The following is a 19,525-nucleotide window of genomic DNA, read 5'->3' as shown; positions in this document are numbered from 1 at the left end:
TTTTCTCGTTTGATCCTTGCAGTCATGCAGATAGTTGATCTGCCAGGCCTCTGATATATTCCTCTCTTCAAACTCCTCGAGCAGCTCAATACAATTGAGGTGCATTGAATAGTTTGGCTTTTTTTGGAGTAATGTTCAAAGCGGTGAAAAATGACATCTGAAAACCTCCACAGTTGACACATCTTTCCCGAAACAGCATCCCAGTTACCCGAGAAAATCCTCAGACCTCGCTGTGAACCACGTTCACTGCTTTCTACCAAAAAAAAAACAAACAGTGACACTGAACTGAGAGCAACAGCAATCATCCAAAGATAGATGGGAAAAATCTGGAGAGCAAGACCTCCATGGAACTGTAAACACAAGTCCAGAAAGGTAAAACCTTGAGAGTGAAAAAAAAAAAAACTGAAGGGAAAAGAAAAAGGAAGGGATATTTTGGGAATCCTGATGTAGCGAATAGAGACACTGAGTGATTAAATAAAGATGTTTGGGTGTGAGTTTATTCAACAAAGTGAAGTCCGATGCAGATTCTGAATAATGCAGGATGATGGCTTGCCACAATATGTCTGCCGTGAACCTATTTAGAAGTTTTAACAATGCAGCCTTTCTGCTCCACTTTAAGTCAATTAAATCAAGTCAAATAAATTGAAAGAACAGCATTTCCTAGAACTTTTCTAACCCTTGTGTATTAATCTGGTTATAAAATGGACATGGACAGTGAAGTTTACCCTCAAAATAGATTACAAGGGGTTTGATCTTATTATAGCGTGTGGAAAACAGATAGATCCCAATTGCTGTGTTAATAGCGTAAAGTTAAAAATTCTAGTGTTATAAACTCAAAGCAGATATTTAGTGGCGTTTCTTTGGGTTAAAAAAAAAAGAAAAAGGTAGTCAAGGTCAAAATCAAGATTTAGTTGAAAAATAAACAGACCACATCTTGACCAGAAGCCAAAGGAAGACGCCAGCGGCCGTCAAGAAACTAAACGAGACAGCAGAACAAGTCGGGGGTGAGACATTTCCAGATTATTTCAACCTTCGCCACAGCCAAACCCCATGATTAATCGCTCGGTTTAACCAGCAACCTTCAGATTAGCCAGATCTCGTGACGGATCAGGCGGGTTTTAACTGACACGCTCTTCTCACTTCATCCATCTCTCTTAAGCTGATGGAGGAAAGCTGTGACACTTCCCTCTGTTCTCCCCTCAAACATCCTTCTTCTTCTCCCTTCTCATATTTCCTGTCTGATGTGTCCTCTGCACTATTTCCCCATCATTCTACCTGAATGCACTTTCCAGGAGCGGCGCGGTCTCAAGACACGTCGAGAGGAAAACTGGGCCGAAGGGGAGATTGGCGCTTCTTGAAAAGCTAACACCGTGCTAATGATGTTGGGAGCTTATCGTATCAGTTGAAAACGCCATGCAGAAATCAGCAACAGGGTGACACTCCAGATGAAGATGGAGGAATAGCTGATGCAACAATTCCACCTCAGCATAGCATAGCCGCTTGTGCCGTGTCGCTCTCAAGCCATTAATCATTTTGTCGCTATGGGTATCACATTTGTCAGGCGTTGGATAACGCGACTTTGCAACCGTAGTGATCACATCAGGCGCCGTCACTTCTATAGTGGCTACGGTCATGCTCCGTGGGGAGTCTGTGTAATGAGAGAACCGATGCCGATCGCCCCGTCTTGTTTTGTCCAATCAGGCTGAAAAATGGCCGGTGCCTGTCTGTGATTGGCTGTCAATGGCAAGACTGCAATAGCAGTGTGTCGCCCCATAAAAAAAAAAAAAAAAAAAGTCCCGTGACAGACGATCGCTGTGTATGGAAGAGTATTAAGGGCCACTCAAGAAAGAAAAATTATAGGAGTTAAAAAAAAAAAAAAAAAAATCATTGTGCACTTCAAATTCAAAGTCGAGATTTTATTTTTTTATCATGCATTTAGGAATAAAGTCAAAATATCCAGCGCAGACGACGGCTTCGACAACATGCATTACAGGAAGTTTAATGAACTGGTGAAACTATTCAGCATAATAGGCTTTAGCTCATAAACACAGTGCAGTTCTGATCAGTATGAGGACTTTGAAGAGACAGTTCAGCGTGCAGCTCTCCGTCGCTCTCCACACTGACTTCTTACAGCGTATGAGAGACATTTACAATGATCCCCGGGATGCTCGGAGGGGTTTTATAAAATGGATTATTATTAAACAAGGAACTCCGGTGTAGATTCAGATCAGTAAGCAACCCTCGTTACTTTGAATTATGTGATTTAATGTGATTATTTCATCCACGGGCAAATGATGAGGGATGGACCAGAGGAGACGGGACGGTTCCCGTTTGTATTTGAGTGGCCCTAATACTCTTCTATACCTCGGACATGTCACTACACTGAAATCTTCACTTGTCATGTAATCTTCACTTGTCATGTTGGATATTAATATATGTGGCCTCTCGTTTTGTTTTCCTCTCCTTTTCACTCTTCACTCAAATCTCAGAGTGTTTGATTTACAAGGGTCATCGCCGAGCATGACAGAAGATTCCCGCTCTCAGGGCCACAAAAACAAATACTGCGGAAACAGGGTGCAAGAGAGCAGACAGTTGTGGCCGTGAACGATTTATGCAATAATAAGTCCTGATGTACTTTTAACAGTCTTTGTAATAGAGACAGATGGGAAACTAAACGAACAAGAGGGAGGAGAGCGGAGGAGGGTGACAAAGGGTGATTCATACCTGCGGTGTGGAGCAGAGAGCAGGGAATGATTTAGTCACAAGAAGAGGAAGAGAGATTTTCCTTGTGCTGAGGGAATTGGACAAACAGCTACTAAGAGGAGAACCAGCTCTCCCCCATGCAGCACTCTCTCTCTCCCTCTCTCGCTCCGTCTTCTCTTCTGGACAGGCTCATTTCTTGCTGTTCTCCGCTGAGGATATCTGCCAAAGAACATTCCAGAGCTCGTGATGCCAAGACGCATGAGGGCGATGAGCACCTCAACTCTTGTAAACCAAGACACACACACACACACACACACACACACACACACACACACACACACACACACACACACACACACACACACACACACACACACACACACACACACACACACACACACACACACACACACACACACACACACACACACACACATCTGTACATACCCACCATCTCCGCAGACACAGATGCCTGCCGCCGGTTCAGGGTCAGTCAGCTGTGAAATCCCTGTGATTGGTGTGTATTTGCTCCACTAGAGGTATACGTGTGTGTGTGTGTGTGTGCACCACAACGCATCTGAATTTATGCATGTAACTACGGGCTGTTTCAAATGTGTGCGTTGGTTGACATTTCTTCAGCTACTTTTATGTTTCCGTGCAGCAAAACAGGGTTTACTGCTTCAACCGATTAAATGATCTAAATATAATGGTCTTTTTTTTCATTTGCATATTTTTTTGAAGTCACAAGAGTATTTTCAAACCATATTCCATTTCAGGACTTTACAGAAGAACACACAGCATCATTATGAAGCATAACAAGGCAACTTATTCTAACTTTTTGCTGCAAGAATAACCTCATCAACCAATCATACACATACATACAAGATTTTCTAGTTACACAACAGTGTTTTGCCTGTATAGCCGTTGTGCTTCTGCTCATTTGAAATTGTGAAAAAAAAAAAATCACCAGAAATATATCAAACTTTCCAGCAGACATCCTGAAAACATACATTTTAACCACTGAATGTACGAGCAAAGGTCTGGAATATATTTCCTTTCAGTCAGTCATACAGTAGTTATGTTGGCAAAATATCTGGAGAGTTGATAAGATTAGAGAATTCAACTAAATACAATTTTAATCAAAGAATTATCCTATGATGGAAAATGTTCAGAAAACAATTCAAATTTAGGCTCAACATATTTCCCTAACTCTTTCAAGCCGTTAGCTTCAACAAAGTGGACGAATATACAGTGAAATCATTGTTGTGACGATCTGCGTTAACATTTCATAACGTCTCTGGCTAAATGATATCAGATTGTTGTAAGTGTGGCGAGCACCACTAGCAGCAGCAGCCTTTGTTCAATGGAGGTGTCGAGTTGAATGTGGTGGGTCATTGCTGTAACAGAGTGGCTAAATGCAACAATCCGACTCGTGGTCAGTGGCTGCACAGCAGTTAGGAAGCCTTGTACATTAAGAAAAAAAAAGAAAAAACAATTAGTTCAACCAACTTACCATGTTACCAATGTTATTATTTTATGGGATCAATGAGATATCATGAATCGATATAAGCCATTTATTGGGAATTTCTGTTGTTTCAAGCAGGGGACATAAGAAATAATAATCATAAAACAGAGCAGATGAATAGAGACTTGCTACTATAAAATGTTGCTCAATAGTTTTAGTGTTGTCTCTATCCAGTGTTGTGGACATCAGATAACATTTGCCGTAAGTCTATTTGCTGAAGTCATTTAAAATGCACTTGTGTCACTCCCTGTAGATATTAGGTCCAGGATTTAGAAGGCTCAAATAACTCATCCTGAATTATGAGTGTAGGAGATTATACACTCCTTTCAGCAGATTATAATATACAACCAACTTCTCAGATGTAAAAGTAATGAAGAAATTGTATTAGTGCATTTTGGACTGCACAACACTTGAATTCAGGGTTCTCATCTGAGCTTTTTTGAAGGTTTTTATTTTTCTCGTTTTCATTTGATATCTGATTGAAAAATGGCCCTTAGGAAATGCAACATTGTATTTCCTTGATTGAATAAGACACTGGTGCCGGTTTCACGTGTCCTTGCAAGCCTTAGTGCATTTGTTTTTGATCCCCGAGGAGGAGGAGTGAGAGGAGGAGGAGGAGGTGGTGCCACACTTCCTCATCAAAATCTGAACATGTCGTCTGTTTCCATTTGACACGTGTCACCCTGTCGGTCTGTGTTACCGTCGCGGTCTCAGGGAGGCAGGACAAGACGGAGAGCAGCAGCAGGAGCATCCTTGTATGCCCACTCACATCTTACCACTAATAGGCAGGACTTGAATGGGGAAAGCTGACCTGTATCTTCTGATTATGCACCTGAAGTGTGTGTGTGTGTGTGTGTAGGAGAGAGAGGGATGGGCAAAGTTTTCTGAGTATAATTAGACCCTGATTAGTGTTGAGATAAGCTTAGCCTTTCAAATGACCCAATTACCACATGCAAAGAGGGTAGGGGTTATTTTTGCATTTTTTTGCTCTCTCTTTCTCTGTCCTCAACTCACACACAAACACACATGGGTATGTGCTCGCACTCTGATCAGAGTACAGTGTGTGTATTTTAATGGGTGACTGTGTTGTGTGTTGAACAGATGTCACAGCGGCGAAGTCGGGCAGTGGGAGGTGGGGGGGGGGTCAGACCACTGACGCTGTCAGGCAGTGGAAAACAGACCACATCGGACCAACACTAATTATAAGATACCGAGATACCTTAAAAAATAGCTTTCAAGCAGGCTTACCTGAATTTGTTAAACAGGTAAGGGACCACTGAAGGTGCCTCATGATAATGAACATTGATTTTTCTTTCAACTTAAAGCCCTTTTGTTTCTAAGCTGGACAAAACCAGGCCCACTGGAGACATAGAGGTTAAAGAGCGAATGGTTTCCACTCATACATTGAAATTTAAAGTCCCACAAATGGATTTCCAGTATTTCGCAAAATATCCAGTGGCTCAAGAAAATTTCGTCTCATACCAACCTGACAATTTTCCTTTCCAGGCAGTCACTGATGCAAGATTATGTATGAGTCTTATCTGGGTTGAGAGAGGTTGTCCTTCACTGTCGCTTATTTGACTCATCTTCATAAGCAAGGACGGTTCTGAAAACTGCCAGTGCCGGTGTGTTCAAGGACACCTGACTATCCAAATGTTGTGAGTCAGCTTAGAATTTTTTTTACTGCTCTGTAGTTGTGTTTAAAAAGAGCTCAGATCGGATGTAACGGCTGTAAAAAAAAAAAAAAAGAAAATCTAGAAAAGAGAGGAAATAGGATAACAAAGCTCAAAGACACTGATAACCACAATTTCAAAGAAAATAGAAGGTGACATTCTGTACCTTCAGCTGTCTTAAGAAAAGTCAATCCATCGTTCAATCCTTCAAATTGTTGCTTTTAAAGGAGAATAGTTTCTTATAGTATTGCTTGACGAGTTCATGGTTTGATGATTTATATGATCCTTTTACCCTCAGAGTAATCACATTTGTATGATCATGTAAGCAGACTCACTGTCGTCTTAGTAATGCCCTCATTTACATGACAACATTTACAAGTGAAAACAAAACTTTCGTAGGGTCTTGGTTGTCCGTTTCTATGACGACAGTGCTCAGAGCCACTGAAAAGGCAATTCTTTAAAAACGATCCCTGGAAACACTTGAGCTAAATGCCGGATATGCTGCGACTGTGCATACACACCCTAGGACATCGTAAATAGTTCTTCTCCACATGTGCAGTAGATGGACAGTTTTAGTTTTAGTAGTTTAAGAGTTGAGAGTCATCGGAATAGTCCAACTTGGTCGTCTGTCCCCACAAATGTCTTTGTCCTTGCTTTCGTTGATGTTTATAAAACAAACAACAGCACCCACTATTGGCCCAACATTAAAACTACCTCATTCACGATGATCACATTTCTTCTTTTGCCGTGTGAACAGACATTGTTTTCATAACGTTGCCGTGCAAACGGAGAACTTTTCTGAAAGGAATACACAGAAACGATGCCTCCTGAAAACGGGGCCTTCCGTTGCACGTCGGATCAAGAACAGTGTGCTGCCATTACCAGATCTGTCTCATGAAATCAACTGCCACTCCTACTTTGATTGTAAGCTTAGTCTGGATTATTGTTTGTCTGGGGTCACGGGAGTGTGGCCGAAACTTTCAGCACCACAAAGCAGTAACTCCTCGGCCACAGAGACTCAGCGGTGCAGAGACGGCAGTATTGACCTGATTTGTCTCCAGTATGATGATGGATGTAATGGTTATGTAGTATAGTACATGAGAGAGAAGGATTATATAGTGCAGAGATATTTCAACTGTGTCTTTGAGGCAATGACGCCATTTAAATCTCTCATTAACTCTGCCAGAGATTTATCACCGTTTGAATGAGCAACGCTAAATGATCTTTGGGATTATGCTAAGCTAAATCAACCACTAACAAGAGAGGAGCAGCATCTATATTGAGTGTCTGAGCTGGCGTGGTCCCTCCTGCATCCCTTTCTCACTCACTGCCTCCTTTATCAAATCCAACTGTTATTTTTCACCTTTTTTTTTTAAAACGCTGTTTCGCTCTTGAATCTAATCTTCCGGTTAAATCCCGCCACTGCTGCTTAATTAGGGTTGAGTGCCGGTGTCTATATGTAGGTGCGAGAGCCTGCGGCCTGCGCACACGTGCGCACCTGCCGAGCGCCGTGCTCCAGCTTGAAGAAATGGTTTCTCTTCGCCAACGGCTGTGCTAGGTGTCTGATGTGTAATGGGTTTGTGTTTATGTGACTCATCTCACAGAAGGTTACAGAATTAGCAGGCAATTCGTCGGAAGTCACCGTTGTGTGCCGCGCCGCGCCGAGCAGACAGTCACACACCTACCTACGTATGTAATGGCCCACGCTTTGCAGTATATTCCTGTCATTCCCATCATCCTTTTTATAGCTCCAGTCTCACTCGCTCTGCTCTCTTTCCCTCCCACACCGCTCGCGCTGCGCCTCTTTCCTCCTGCCTCCACTTTCATGTTTTAAGAGCTCCTCATTCCCTTTGAGCCCGATATTGCCCGTTCCTCCCCTCGCAGGCCGCCTTCCTCTCCTTTCCTCTGCATCTTTTAGATTCAGCACTATGTTACTTTCTCCTTGTGTCTGCCGGGATGAGTGGCATGTGTCTCCTCCAGATGCCAGGTTGTTGTCGGGAGGGAGTTTTGACGCTGGTCTGACAAGCAGCGTGCGTGCGAGCGCTGGGATTTTCTCTCTACCTTTTCCTTTGCTGCTCGTGTGTCGTTGTGTGCACTCTGCGACTTGTGTGGAGGAATGAGAATGAGACGGGGAGGAGAAAAACAGAGACAGGACAGAGATGGCTCTTGTAATTGAACCCTGGCTGTGCTTGATGAAGCTTTCAGAAAATGTCTACCCAGCGAAGCTAAGATGAGAATTTAGACAAACAACTAGCGGGAAATGGACGGAGAGACACAGAGTGAGCAGCGGGGAGAGAGAGAGAGAGAGAGAGAGAGAGAGAGAGAGATAGAGAGAGAGAGACGTTGAGAGTTTTGATTAAAAAGACATCACTTGCTGAAATAGACAATTACTGGAATAAAGAGAGAGAGAGAGAGATGCACGTTTGCTACCCCAGAGGACAAAAGGACATCTTCCTGTGTGATGATGAAATCGAAAACCAAAGTAAATGTGGATAAAATTACAGAATATGGGCAAAAGTGTGTCAGGGTTCTTTCCTTGTTATGGTTGTTTTGGGACATTTTTAATTCCCTTCCATCACTGTATTGCATCAGGTGCGTTCACACATTGTTTGTTTGGTATAAACCAAACAAACAAGCCTCGGTACATTTCCAGATGCACTCTGGTGCAGTTTAATCAATATTTAAACACACATCTAAACAGCTCAGACCCAATGAGCCTTTAAAGTAGAACAGAAAGTCTTATTTAGAGTTTTGAACTAAGTTGTTCTGCTTCAGTTCAAAAGTGGTGGTCCGCCTTATGAAGCAGTTGCATGTGACAGTTACATCTTTTGATCTGATGTTAAGAATGCCAGTCTGAGTGTAAAATAAAAAAATTGCAAAGTCTTTGCTCTTCCCCCCCTTTTCTTTGGTCACACCAATGAATGAACCCCCGAGTGGGCTTCCATTAAAACTGCATTGTTTTCAGCATTTTAACCATTTCTGCTTAAATGAACATCGTTTTCAAAATGTTGACATGTAACTGCGAAATTTCTCTGAAACATAAACAATGCAAAAACAGGGCCTTAAGCTTTTGATTCATCAGACACTTAAATATTTCAAGGAATTGCAATTGATCTTCACATTTTTTAGTTGATCTCGGTTCACTTTATTCCAAATCATCAGCAGATACAATCTTTCCTTCATTATTCCTTCATCATCTGAATAAAGCAGGACACACATAGCTGTGGATTAGTTTCACTCCCTTAGTGTTAGTTCACTCTGCGATTCGTATCACGACGAAATAACTAATGCACCAAGCTGAGATAACATCTGGAGTGTTCAAATCCCAGACGGGAGCAGCAGCCAAATGCAATGACAAACAGCTTCAGCGCCACAGCTGGTTAACTACCTGTGTGGCCATTGTCACAAGTGGAGAATAGGAATTGAGAGAAGAAGAAAGAAAGAAAAACCCAAACAAACAACCTCCACACAAAAAGAACCATTGAACCATGATTTCTAGAGTTTGTAAAACCGTCCCAGAAAAGCTGTGTGTGTGTGTGTGTGTGTGTGTGTGTGTGTGTGTGTGTGTGTGTGTGTGTGTGTGTGTGTGTGTGTGTGTGTGTGTGTGTGTGTGTGTGTGTGTGTGTGTCTTGGTTTACAAGAGTTGAGGTGCTCTGATCACCAGATCACCAAACATCACTGTCCAAAATCACAAACACAAAACCCACCACAGCAGAGCACAGCATTCCCAGCACAAGCTTTCCCAGAAAAGTGGAGGCTGCTCTAACAGATTATTAAGAATCAATTGTGCATTCTAAACCTTTATTACAGACAGAGGTGGATTGACTGGAGCTCAAGGAAAGAAAGATGTAACAAAGGTCCTCAGACAGACTCCCACTGCAGAGCCTGTGGTTCACAGCCGACATCATAACCCTTAAACTGCACGCCACCGCACGGCGGTAAATTAATGCCCGTGGTTCTAAAATGGCAAGATCAACAATCGCACGCTGCATAGTCCATGGATGCAGCGTGGGACGCATTGGCTGTCCAATGTGTGTGTATTTAATTCAATTTAATCAGATGAGCAATAGAGAAAATATGAATTTTCTGTGATTGCTCCCTTTTTGGCTTTTCCCATGGTCAAGCAATCAAATTTGCAAAAGATTTAGCACAAGCAGACAAGGCAATTACTTTATAGCCTGTCGCGTAACACCAGGAAAAAAAATTCAGCTTCTTAAGACCAAAACATTTGCAGTGATTTTTGTCAACATATCAAATGAGCTCCAAGACATTTACAGCCCTTCATGAGAGAATCGACCCCTGATTCATTTTCCTATTTAACTGCAGCACATAGGGAAATATGTTGTAAAGAATTAGTGGTTAAAAGAGATTTTTATGTACCCCAACGCTCCTTACTGGGAGCTGTTACATGTCTGAAGCTTGGAGTAATGCCAGCTTTATGCCTCGGTTAATTGCTACTTTGCAATTAGTTGTCTGTTTATGTATTCCGGCACTGGAGCTGATGGCAGCCCAGAGTCGACGGTTACAAATCAAAGTGCTGATTTTTCAGTTTGAAACATATTCACAGCATCTGTAAACAAGGTATTAACAATTTATTCTTGAAGCAGGGATATAGATTTTGTTTCAATGTTAACGAGGACAGCATATTTTTTTGAAATAGTGCTTTCTAATAATTGTAAAATTTCTCTTCTGTATCACCATTTTGATCATTCTGAAGGCAAAATAAAAATCCACACCCTCACACCGGTAAATTATGCAGATGTAAAAAGAGGAGATCATCCCAAAACTGGATTTATTCATGTAGTAAGAATATTAGCAGTTGTAGTTTTTACAATAATATGAGGTCAGAATGTGGTTTAACTTCCCTTCTTTCTCCCTTCACCTGTAGAACTAGTTATTTATTGACTTTTTAGAACTTGACCTGACAAAATATTGGGGAGAAGTCAGTATATTGCCCAGGGATTGTTATATACTGTCTGCTTAAACATGACATCAGATACAAATACAACCGTGTAAAAAAGCATTGCTAATGCTAACAGTTTGTTCATTCAATATAAAGAAGCATCAGGAAGAGGCTAAACCCTCACCCTCATGCCTGGTCACCAGCCTGCTACTGTACACTCAGTAGTGAATCGGCTTGCAGCACTTCGGCCATGCATCGTCACTCGTGCATGAAGAGCACATCCAAGCTAATCCCACAAGTGTTTAATAGTGTTGCAGTCAGGTTACGGAGGTCCCAGAACCAAATGTGAATGAGCAGAATACGGAGTTTGGCAGATCAGATTTGGCAATAATCTCATGGTGGACACCCATATACTAGGCTCTGCTACTGCTCATCCCACAAATGCATGTCCCACATAGATATCATATGTCTCCATATATTCTGTGTAATTTTTTATGAAGATGTTTCTTACTGTTTTGTGATGAATTTCCTCAAAATGGTTTTTGGAGCACTAAAAAATGGCCGGAAAATTAAAGATTTCAGAAACCCTTGTGTGTTTCAACCTGAGTTGAAGGTGAAACTAGATGAAGTCAAATCCAGGTGCTTGAGGAAAGACCACAGAGAGGGCAAAATGTCAAATGAAGCCCAGACCCACCTGTCAAACCTCCTAACTTCACAGATCAGAAAATGGAAAGACTTATAAAGCTACAGATATGCAAATAGCATTTCACCTTGAATGTAACTTAAACAAGTAGAGGCTGACAGGGCAACCGCTGCCCCCCAGGGTAAGATCCATATGGCAGTCAGCTTTTCTTTTCTTTTAAATCCAGTATCACTCATTTAATCTTGAAAGTTTAGACAGACAGGGTTAATCTACAAGCACAAATCAGGATACCTTTCAGTGAAAAAGCAATGCTGTAATGCAGTGATGGAAGCAAAAAGATAAAGTATGTAATTGGAAAGAATGAAAAGGCGAAAGGAGGAAGTCAGATATAAAGCAATGATGAAAACAAAAGTTGGGGGGGGGGGGATTAGACACTGCAGGGGTAAACAAAAGGCGACAAGGGATCAAAAGCAATTGGAAATGCAAACTAATGCTGGGAGCACCATCACAAGTACATGTCAAGCAGCCTCGTTCTGGAAATGGCTTGTATGGAGGGAAAAAAAAGAAAACATAATGGGACCAGTGGGAAAACCCTGTTGGTGAGTTTAACACTGTAAACGAACAGTAAGGAATTTATGATGCAGTCAATGGTAAAGTAGTATAATGTAGTTGCCAGGTCAGATTTGACTGTAAACTCAAGTTCAGAAATTAAAATGATGCAAAGAGCAGTTTTATATGTAATTAGTCTACGTGTAGTGTGAGAGGTAAAGTTGTGGAGTAAATCAGGTGTAAACATCGTACAGAATGGAGTCACAGGAGCATGAATATACGATGCTCAGATAAAGCAGACAAAAGGAAGAAAAAAGAGAGAACCAAGAGATAAAACCCCTCAAATACCCTGCAAGACTGAACTCTGACTGCATGTTACAAGAACATTAGCAAAATCGAATCCAACGCCTGACTGTTGCATAAAAGAACCAAGTTGGAGATGAAGAAAGAGGACGTAGAAAGAGAGGGGGGATCTAGAGGTCGAACTTTACTCACATGCAAAGGAGTGATTAGCATATTTATCAATAATAGATGAGAATTGATAAGTGTATTATTCATTATTGAAACCTCTTCCAGGCACATCATCGTCGCCAAACTAAAATAATCTGTCAAGTAGAAGTGTTACAATGCTTCATTTGGTGAATTTGTGCAAATGTAATTATCCCCCTAATTTGATGCAGCGGCAAAGACTTGATGGCTGAAGCTGATGGAGAAAACATTTGTCACTAAGGTCACGTTTACATGTACCCAGTTTTTTTTTTTTTAAGTGATATTTCCCTCTCTACATTTAAAACAAAAAAATAATAATAATTTACACTGACCCACATATACAGCTGGTTCAGAGCTGCTATAAGCATGCCAAACATGTAGAGGGCAGTGTAGCAAGAAACATGAAGTCATGCTAGCCAATCAGAGTCCTAGGAAAAAAACAGGACATCACGAATTATTGATGTAAATATCCGCCTCCCCGCCTCTAGATGCAAACAGAGACACAGAGTTTTCAAGAAGCATCGTTTGTGGTGAGCCGTAGCTGTGTTTATGTGTAAAATTGCGTAGCAAACACAGACAAATATCACAGATTTGTTTTCAGATACCCAGGTACATGCAAGCGTACTCCCACTGTCAATTACAATAACAAGTCCCAAACAACTGACGGTTAATATTCAGAGAAGTAAAACAACTGTATCATGAAATGAACAGTAAAACTATCAATTATCTTGTTAAAATGCACATTTTTATAACTGAAACTTTTGTAAGTGTAGTGGAGGGGAAAGAGAATCATATAAAAAGCTTGAGGCTCCATATACATGACACGTCAAGTCCATTTTCATTTTCACAAAGGGTAGTTAACATGCCAGACCATGAGTTGGTGCTGTTGTGTTTTACTACACACATCTATGCACAGAGAACAATATGGTATGAACATTTACGTGGTGAGTACACAGACATTTGTGCAGACAGACGACCAAGTTGGTATTATAGGTGACCCTCAACTCTAAAACTGCCCAGTCCCGGGAGACTATAGACTGGGAGTCATTCCACTCTGGAGGCAGCCACTGTTGCCGTGGAAACAACGAAGGTGTCGCGTGTTTATTCCAAAACGCCGTCGTGTAAAGAGGTCATAGTACAAAACCACATTGGCCACAACGGTGGCAGACTATATAGAAGCACTTAAAAGCCTTTAACTTACACAATCACATCTTATAACGGAATATGTTGAGATGATGTGGTTTGAGCTCCTGGGCCATTCCGAGTCTTTTTGAAATTATGTCCAAACAAATTATATGCGCTGAGCAAGTGCAATGCTACATTTTTAAAAAGGAGGCATGTTGGTTAACACTGCTGCCTCACTACACAACCCCCCCCACCCCCCCCCCCCCCCCCCCCCATCCCTGTGCTTGTGCAGAATTTCTCTCGTCTTTCTCCCACAATACTCACACATGCTTGTGTGAGTCCTGTGATGGGCTGGCTCCTTCAGTCAGGTGGGACTGGCTGCAGCCACGTGCAGCACCAGCTCGCAACAACACCGAGGGGAAACCCTGAATCCCACTAGATACATGTATAAAATTTCACTGTTTTCCATGGACATTAAACTCAAATAGATAAAATGCAACCTGGAGGTGGTGCTCGAGGAAGTCATGGTAATATTACAGTCAGTGTGCTCTCAAAACCTCCATACTGGACAGACTTCACACAGCAGAGCAGATTGACTGACTTACAGACAGGAGCTCCCAGAGCTGTGCCAGTCTAAAATCAGCGAATTCCTTTAACATAACCTAAAGATCATAATATAAAGTAGTGAATACTTGACAACAATGAGTAATGAAACATGTAAAGCTGCTTTAATCGTACGTCATTAAAGGTTTTTTTTTTTTTTTATGTTTCATAAACTGCTGATGAATTATTTATTTTTCTTCATGATTAAATGTGAGAAACACAAATCTAGTCATAATTTAATAGTTGCTGCTTAACCGTCCATATTTATAAGTATTCATTAATTCTCCCCGTATTAAAGTGCGGCAGTATCGCGTTATAGGACAGGGCTGCCTTGATGATAGGTGATGCGCATGGTTATTTTTTATTTTTTTTCCTTGATGTAAAGGTCAGACTTGTCAAATACGGACGCTGCATGCATCAGATCGAATGTCACATCGAGAGACAGACGTGCTGACAAAGACACACATACGCATTATGTTACCTATGGTTTATAAAGTATCCAGAGCTATACCAGACATATGTGCAGCACGCAGGATAATACCCCTCCATCCTCTGCTGACATTTGAGAACATGCTGTTCTTTCCAGAGCAGCAGTGTCCAGGTCGGGCTGACATCTGTCCGTCACATCTGCCCATGTCAGTCACAGGCAGACACACAAACACACACTGGGGATGCCTGATTATCAGCGTCAGCCCGTCTTTAAAATGCAATATTGGCATCCTCCCAAAATGCACATTTCTGCCAGTAAAACAGGCTGATTAAACCGTGCTTTAAATAGGCCTAAAGACATCTGAATTGTCTCTCTCAGAGCCTCATCGCAGCTCGTTAGGATGAATCTCGCTGCTTCATTTGAAGGCAAACGTTACATAATTAGCTTGTTTTACAGGAATGCTGGTTTTGTTTTGCAGAACCTGATTTCACCCTTTGACGCACAACATATGCACAAACCTTCTAATGCACAACATTGGAGAAAAATAAACGGACACAGACAGCTTTATATCATTCTGTGGACTAAAATAACTTAGCCTATCACTTACTTACCGGACAGCTTGGCTTCACAGCTTCGGCACATTTGGTAAGCTTTACATAGGCTGTAACTCCGTTGGTATAGTGGTCAATTCTCATGTTTCCTCTGTCTGCATGCCAAAGGGTCCTTGAGCAAGACACTGAACCTAGATTGCAACCAATAGATGGATTAAGCTCCTTACATAGCAACCGCCGCCACTGGTGTCTGAATATGTGTGTGAATTAGACAAACAATGTAAAGTCCTTTGGGGTAAGAAAAATACTATATAAGTGAAAATAATCTACATAGTTTGCAGAGTGATTTACAATTGTTACCTAATTAAAATAAAAGTCGTGCATACTCTATATAGCCTAAACATATTCAAATACCAATGAAAGTTATGTTTGACAAATATTGTCTGAGGTAACATGAGAACGACTTACAAACAGTACAGTTATTACTTATGCAGAAGGAGCTGTGTTGACTGGTGAAATGCCTGAAACAAGCCAGCAGTTTCCTTCTAAATGCTTTAAGAAATGCATGTGGATCAGTTTGACAAGATATTTACCGCATACTCAAAATAGTAAATAATAAAACAAATGTAATTCAAATGCGGAAGATGAATATATGACTTTTGACCCATGTTGTACATTTATAATCAGCACAAGTTTTTTTTCATGGCTCTTCTCACCAGTGAAGTCTATTCATTTAAATTCATGATTTAATGCCTTTCCAATCTCAAAATGCCCTCCCTATGCGACTCAGATTTGTCACATTGAGACAAATCAAATGTGCACTCACACACATCCAAGATTGAACTCATGTCAGCACATAATGCCCGTATTGTACGTCTTTCCCTTTGGGGAAATTACTCCCCAGATCAGCATGTCCCTCTCATATCTCTTTGTCAGTTACCCCGCTTTTTCTTCCCAACCCTGCAACACATCAAACACTGGAATGATCCCAGGCAGAATAGAAATGAAGAAGAAGGAAAAAAAAACCAACAACATAGAAATAAATATATAAATGTGAGTGAAAACAAAAAAAGTAATATCCACTTCATAGGCGTGCAGGCTGCAGATGACACAGTGCTTCATCCTGCACCTCCTCCCTATTCCCTCTGTCTTGGTTTACCTTATTGTGGGAATGTATTACAGGTGTGGCGCATGTTCACTTGTAAGCAGGAGAAACATTGATTTTCTGTCAACACTAGAAGATAACCGTGTGTGTGTGTGTGTGTGTGTGTGTGTGTGTGTGTGTGTGTGTGTGTGTGTGTGTGTGTGTGTGTGTGTGTGTGTGTGTGTGTGTGTGTGTGTGTGTGTGTGTGTGTGTGTGCGTGTGTGTGTGTCACATCCTCAACATTCGTGCAATCTAAAATTGTGTATACCTTTATGAAAATGAGGACCGCGCAATAACAGATGGCAAACACAGCTTCACAAAGACATCTGGGCAACATTGTTATGTTTGTATGTACTTTGCATGCGGCACCGAGAGGACCTCTCAGTATTCAGGATTTTCAAGGTTTTTTTGCAGAACATGAAGTGATGGTCCCCTGAGTTTTGGGGTGTTTGAATGAGTTCAACATGAAGGGTGGGAAAGGTTAAGGGTAAACACTTTGAGTGATTGAAAAACATGTTGGAAGAGTCAACGTGAAAACAACGAATGCTGGCTTGTGGATAATAGTGTGTGCGTGCATGTGTGTCTTGTGCCGACATTGTAATTTGTCTGCAGCGAACCATGGCTATTGTTGTCCTTGTAAACTGAGCGCAATGAGTGTTTCATTCAAGATGTGTGTGATAGGAGAGTCTGTGCTGTATGAATTCAATTAATTCTGTTTGTCTTCCTCTCTCTCTTTCCCATCCTCCTCTCCTCTCTCAGGTTATGGTGGGGTGGAGTTACTGCTGGTGCTGTGGGGCCTGGATCTCTCTCAGCCCTGCCCTCGTCACTGCATCTGCTACACTTCGCCTAGCACCGTCTCCTGCCAGGCCCACAACTTCCACGCCGTGCCCGAGGGCATCCCCGCTCAGAGCGAGCGGGTCTTCTTGCAGAACAACAAGATCCAGCGGCTGCTCCGCGGTCACTTCTCGCCCACCACCACCATGTTGTGGCTTTACTCCAACAACATCTCCTATATCCAACCGTCCACCTTCCACGGCTTCGACCGCCTGGAGGAGCTGGACCTCGGGGACAACCGGCACCTGAAGGCCGTGGCCTCGGACACCTTCCTGGGCTTGGGTCGGCTCCACGCCCTGCACCTATACCACTGTGGCCTGATCAGTCTGCCTCCGGGGATCTTTGCAGGGCTACATAATCTCCAGTATCTCTACCTACAGGTGCATGGATAACAGCTATCTCTAATGCATATAGCATCTGCAGGCCACAATCGCATTAGGGTGTAATCTGTCCATCAGCCTGGTTCAGCATTCACCGCCTATAAATTGGAGCCTGTTCAAATGCCCGTTGTCAGCCTGAGTATAGAGACAATACCACACACTTTCACTCACACTAAAGTACACATATTGTACAGCTTCTGTGGTTAACCTCTGTGGGAAAACAGGATGGAGTGTGTGTGATTTTATTACTGACATGAGAAGAGCAATATCTGCTATAATTACAATAGGCATAGGTATAATTACCTATTCTTTGTTATTGATGGGAAAGTCAAGTGATATTGAGCAGATACAGGAAAGGTTATAGTGTGATGCAACAAAACAAATTAAAGTAGTTCACACACACCTGGCCTGTTGAACTATTCCTCATCTCTTTGCATGTCACTTAGGGTATTTCACTGTATGACTGAAACACAATAACACATTTCTTTGTATTTTCTAAGACTTTAGACCTTTGTGATGCTACAAATGCTTCACTATATGAGTCAAACTCAAACTACAGTTAATTAAAATGGATGCAAAATTCCCCCTCACTTTTATCATGTTGAACACTTTAACAATTATCGTGTTTTTACATCCCACAGGACAACCAGCTAGAGTTCCTGGAGGATGACCTCTTCATCGACCTGCTGAACCTGAGTCATCTCTTTCTGCATGGCAACCGGCTATGGAGTCTTCGCCAGAACACTTTCCGAGGTCTGGGCGTCTTGGACCGACTTCTTCTCCACCAGAATCGAATCCAGTGGGTTGATCGCCAGGCTTTCCATGACCTGCGGCGTCTCACCACCCTGTACCTGTTTAATAACTCCCTCACCGAGCTCTCCGGCGCCAGCCTCACTCTGCTGCCGGCACTGGAGTATTTGCGACTTAACGACAACCCCTGGGAGTGTGACTGCAAAGCCCTGTCACTTTGGGACTGGTTACGTCGTTTCAGAGGCTCCACTTCCTCGCTAATGTGTGTTTCACCGCCTGAGCTGGCTGGCAAGGACCTGAAAACGCTGAAGAAAGAGCAGCTTCCCAGTTGCATGTCGAGCGAGGGACACCCACGTGGTAGCCCAGGTGGGGAGATGGAGCAGGGAGAGTCTTTAAACCACCTGAATCGCCACAGAGTTCACCACAACCACCATCAGCGGCCGTACTTGCCCCATGGGGACCAGTACAGCTTGCCTTCACCCTCGCCCCTGCCGCGGCCCCCCAAGGGAGGCCGAAGAAACTGCACCCGGCGGGGCCGCAAGGCAAAGGGGGGGCACAACGAAGTGCAGGTACTTCGGGACGGGGGTGAGAAAGACTACACTGCAGATGGAGGTAAATATGACCTCTCTTCATCCGCGCGGAGGAAGAACAAGTGCGCCCCCAGAACTTCTGTTGGCCCACCGATCGGGGTGCAGAGAGCCAATAACAAAGCGGGGTCGCACCTTGCAGATTATCTTTGGTGTTTCTCGTCAGCAGTGCTGCTGTCACTCTACTGTGTGATCCTAAGCTAAGTCAAGAAATGGACACTTTTGTGCTGGCGTTGGAACCTGACGCATCACTTTCCTGAAACGCCCTGGCCTGGCTCTTTAAAGGAGGCATGTGTGCATAACCTGTGTGTACATGACTGTATAAAGAACTTTTCTCGACTGTCCCTGTGGTATTAATGCAGGGATCTTTATGAGTCATAATCAATACGTGGAAGTCAGGGAAAACAATTTAGTTCATTGCTTTGATGATGTCACCAAGGGAAACAGCAGGAAAACTTTACTTTTGTTACTGTGACATCGATTGCATCACTGAACTCATATACCTATAGAAACTGTACAGCCACTAATTAGTTTACATATTCCCAAGAGGAACTAACAAAACGCATAATAACCGTCAATGGCTCTGTGTCAATGTTCAGTCATCTGGACAAAACAGTGCTTTCTCAGTATAACCTC

At 42.5% G+C, this 19,525-nt stretch overlaps 1 protein-coding gene across 1 annotated transcript in view; it reads left to right on the top strand.

The window, feature by feature from the left end:
* Positions 1-19,129, top strand: part of rtn4rl1a (reticulon 4 receptor-like 1a) — a 100,086-nt gene extending 80,957 nt beyond the window's left edge. Inside the window, exons 2-3 of the mRNA XM_080508847.1 lie at positions 17,098-17,552; positions 18,194-19,129. Of these exons, the coding sequence (XP_080364973.1) occupies positions 17,098-17,552; positions 18,194-19,093 (1,355 nt within the window). The 3' untranslated portion in view covers positions 19,094-19,129. The remainder of the gene's footprint in view (positions 1-17,097; positions 17,553-18,193) is intronic.
* Positions 19,130-19,525: the final 396 nt, after the last annotated feature.

The sequence above is a fragment of the Blennius ocellaris genome, assembly GCF_963422515.1.
Source record: "Blennius ocellaris genome assembly, chromosome: 14".
NCBI lineage: Eukaryota > Metazoa > Chordata > Actinopteri > Blenniiformes > Blenniidae > Blennius > Blennius ocellaris.
This window is presented reverse-complemented; position numbering and strand designations above follow the sequence as displayed.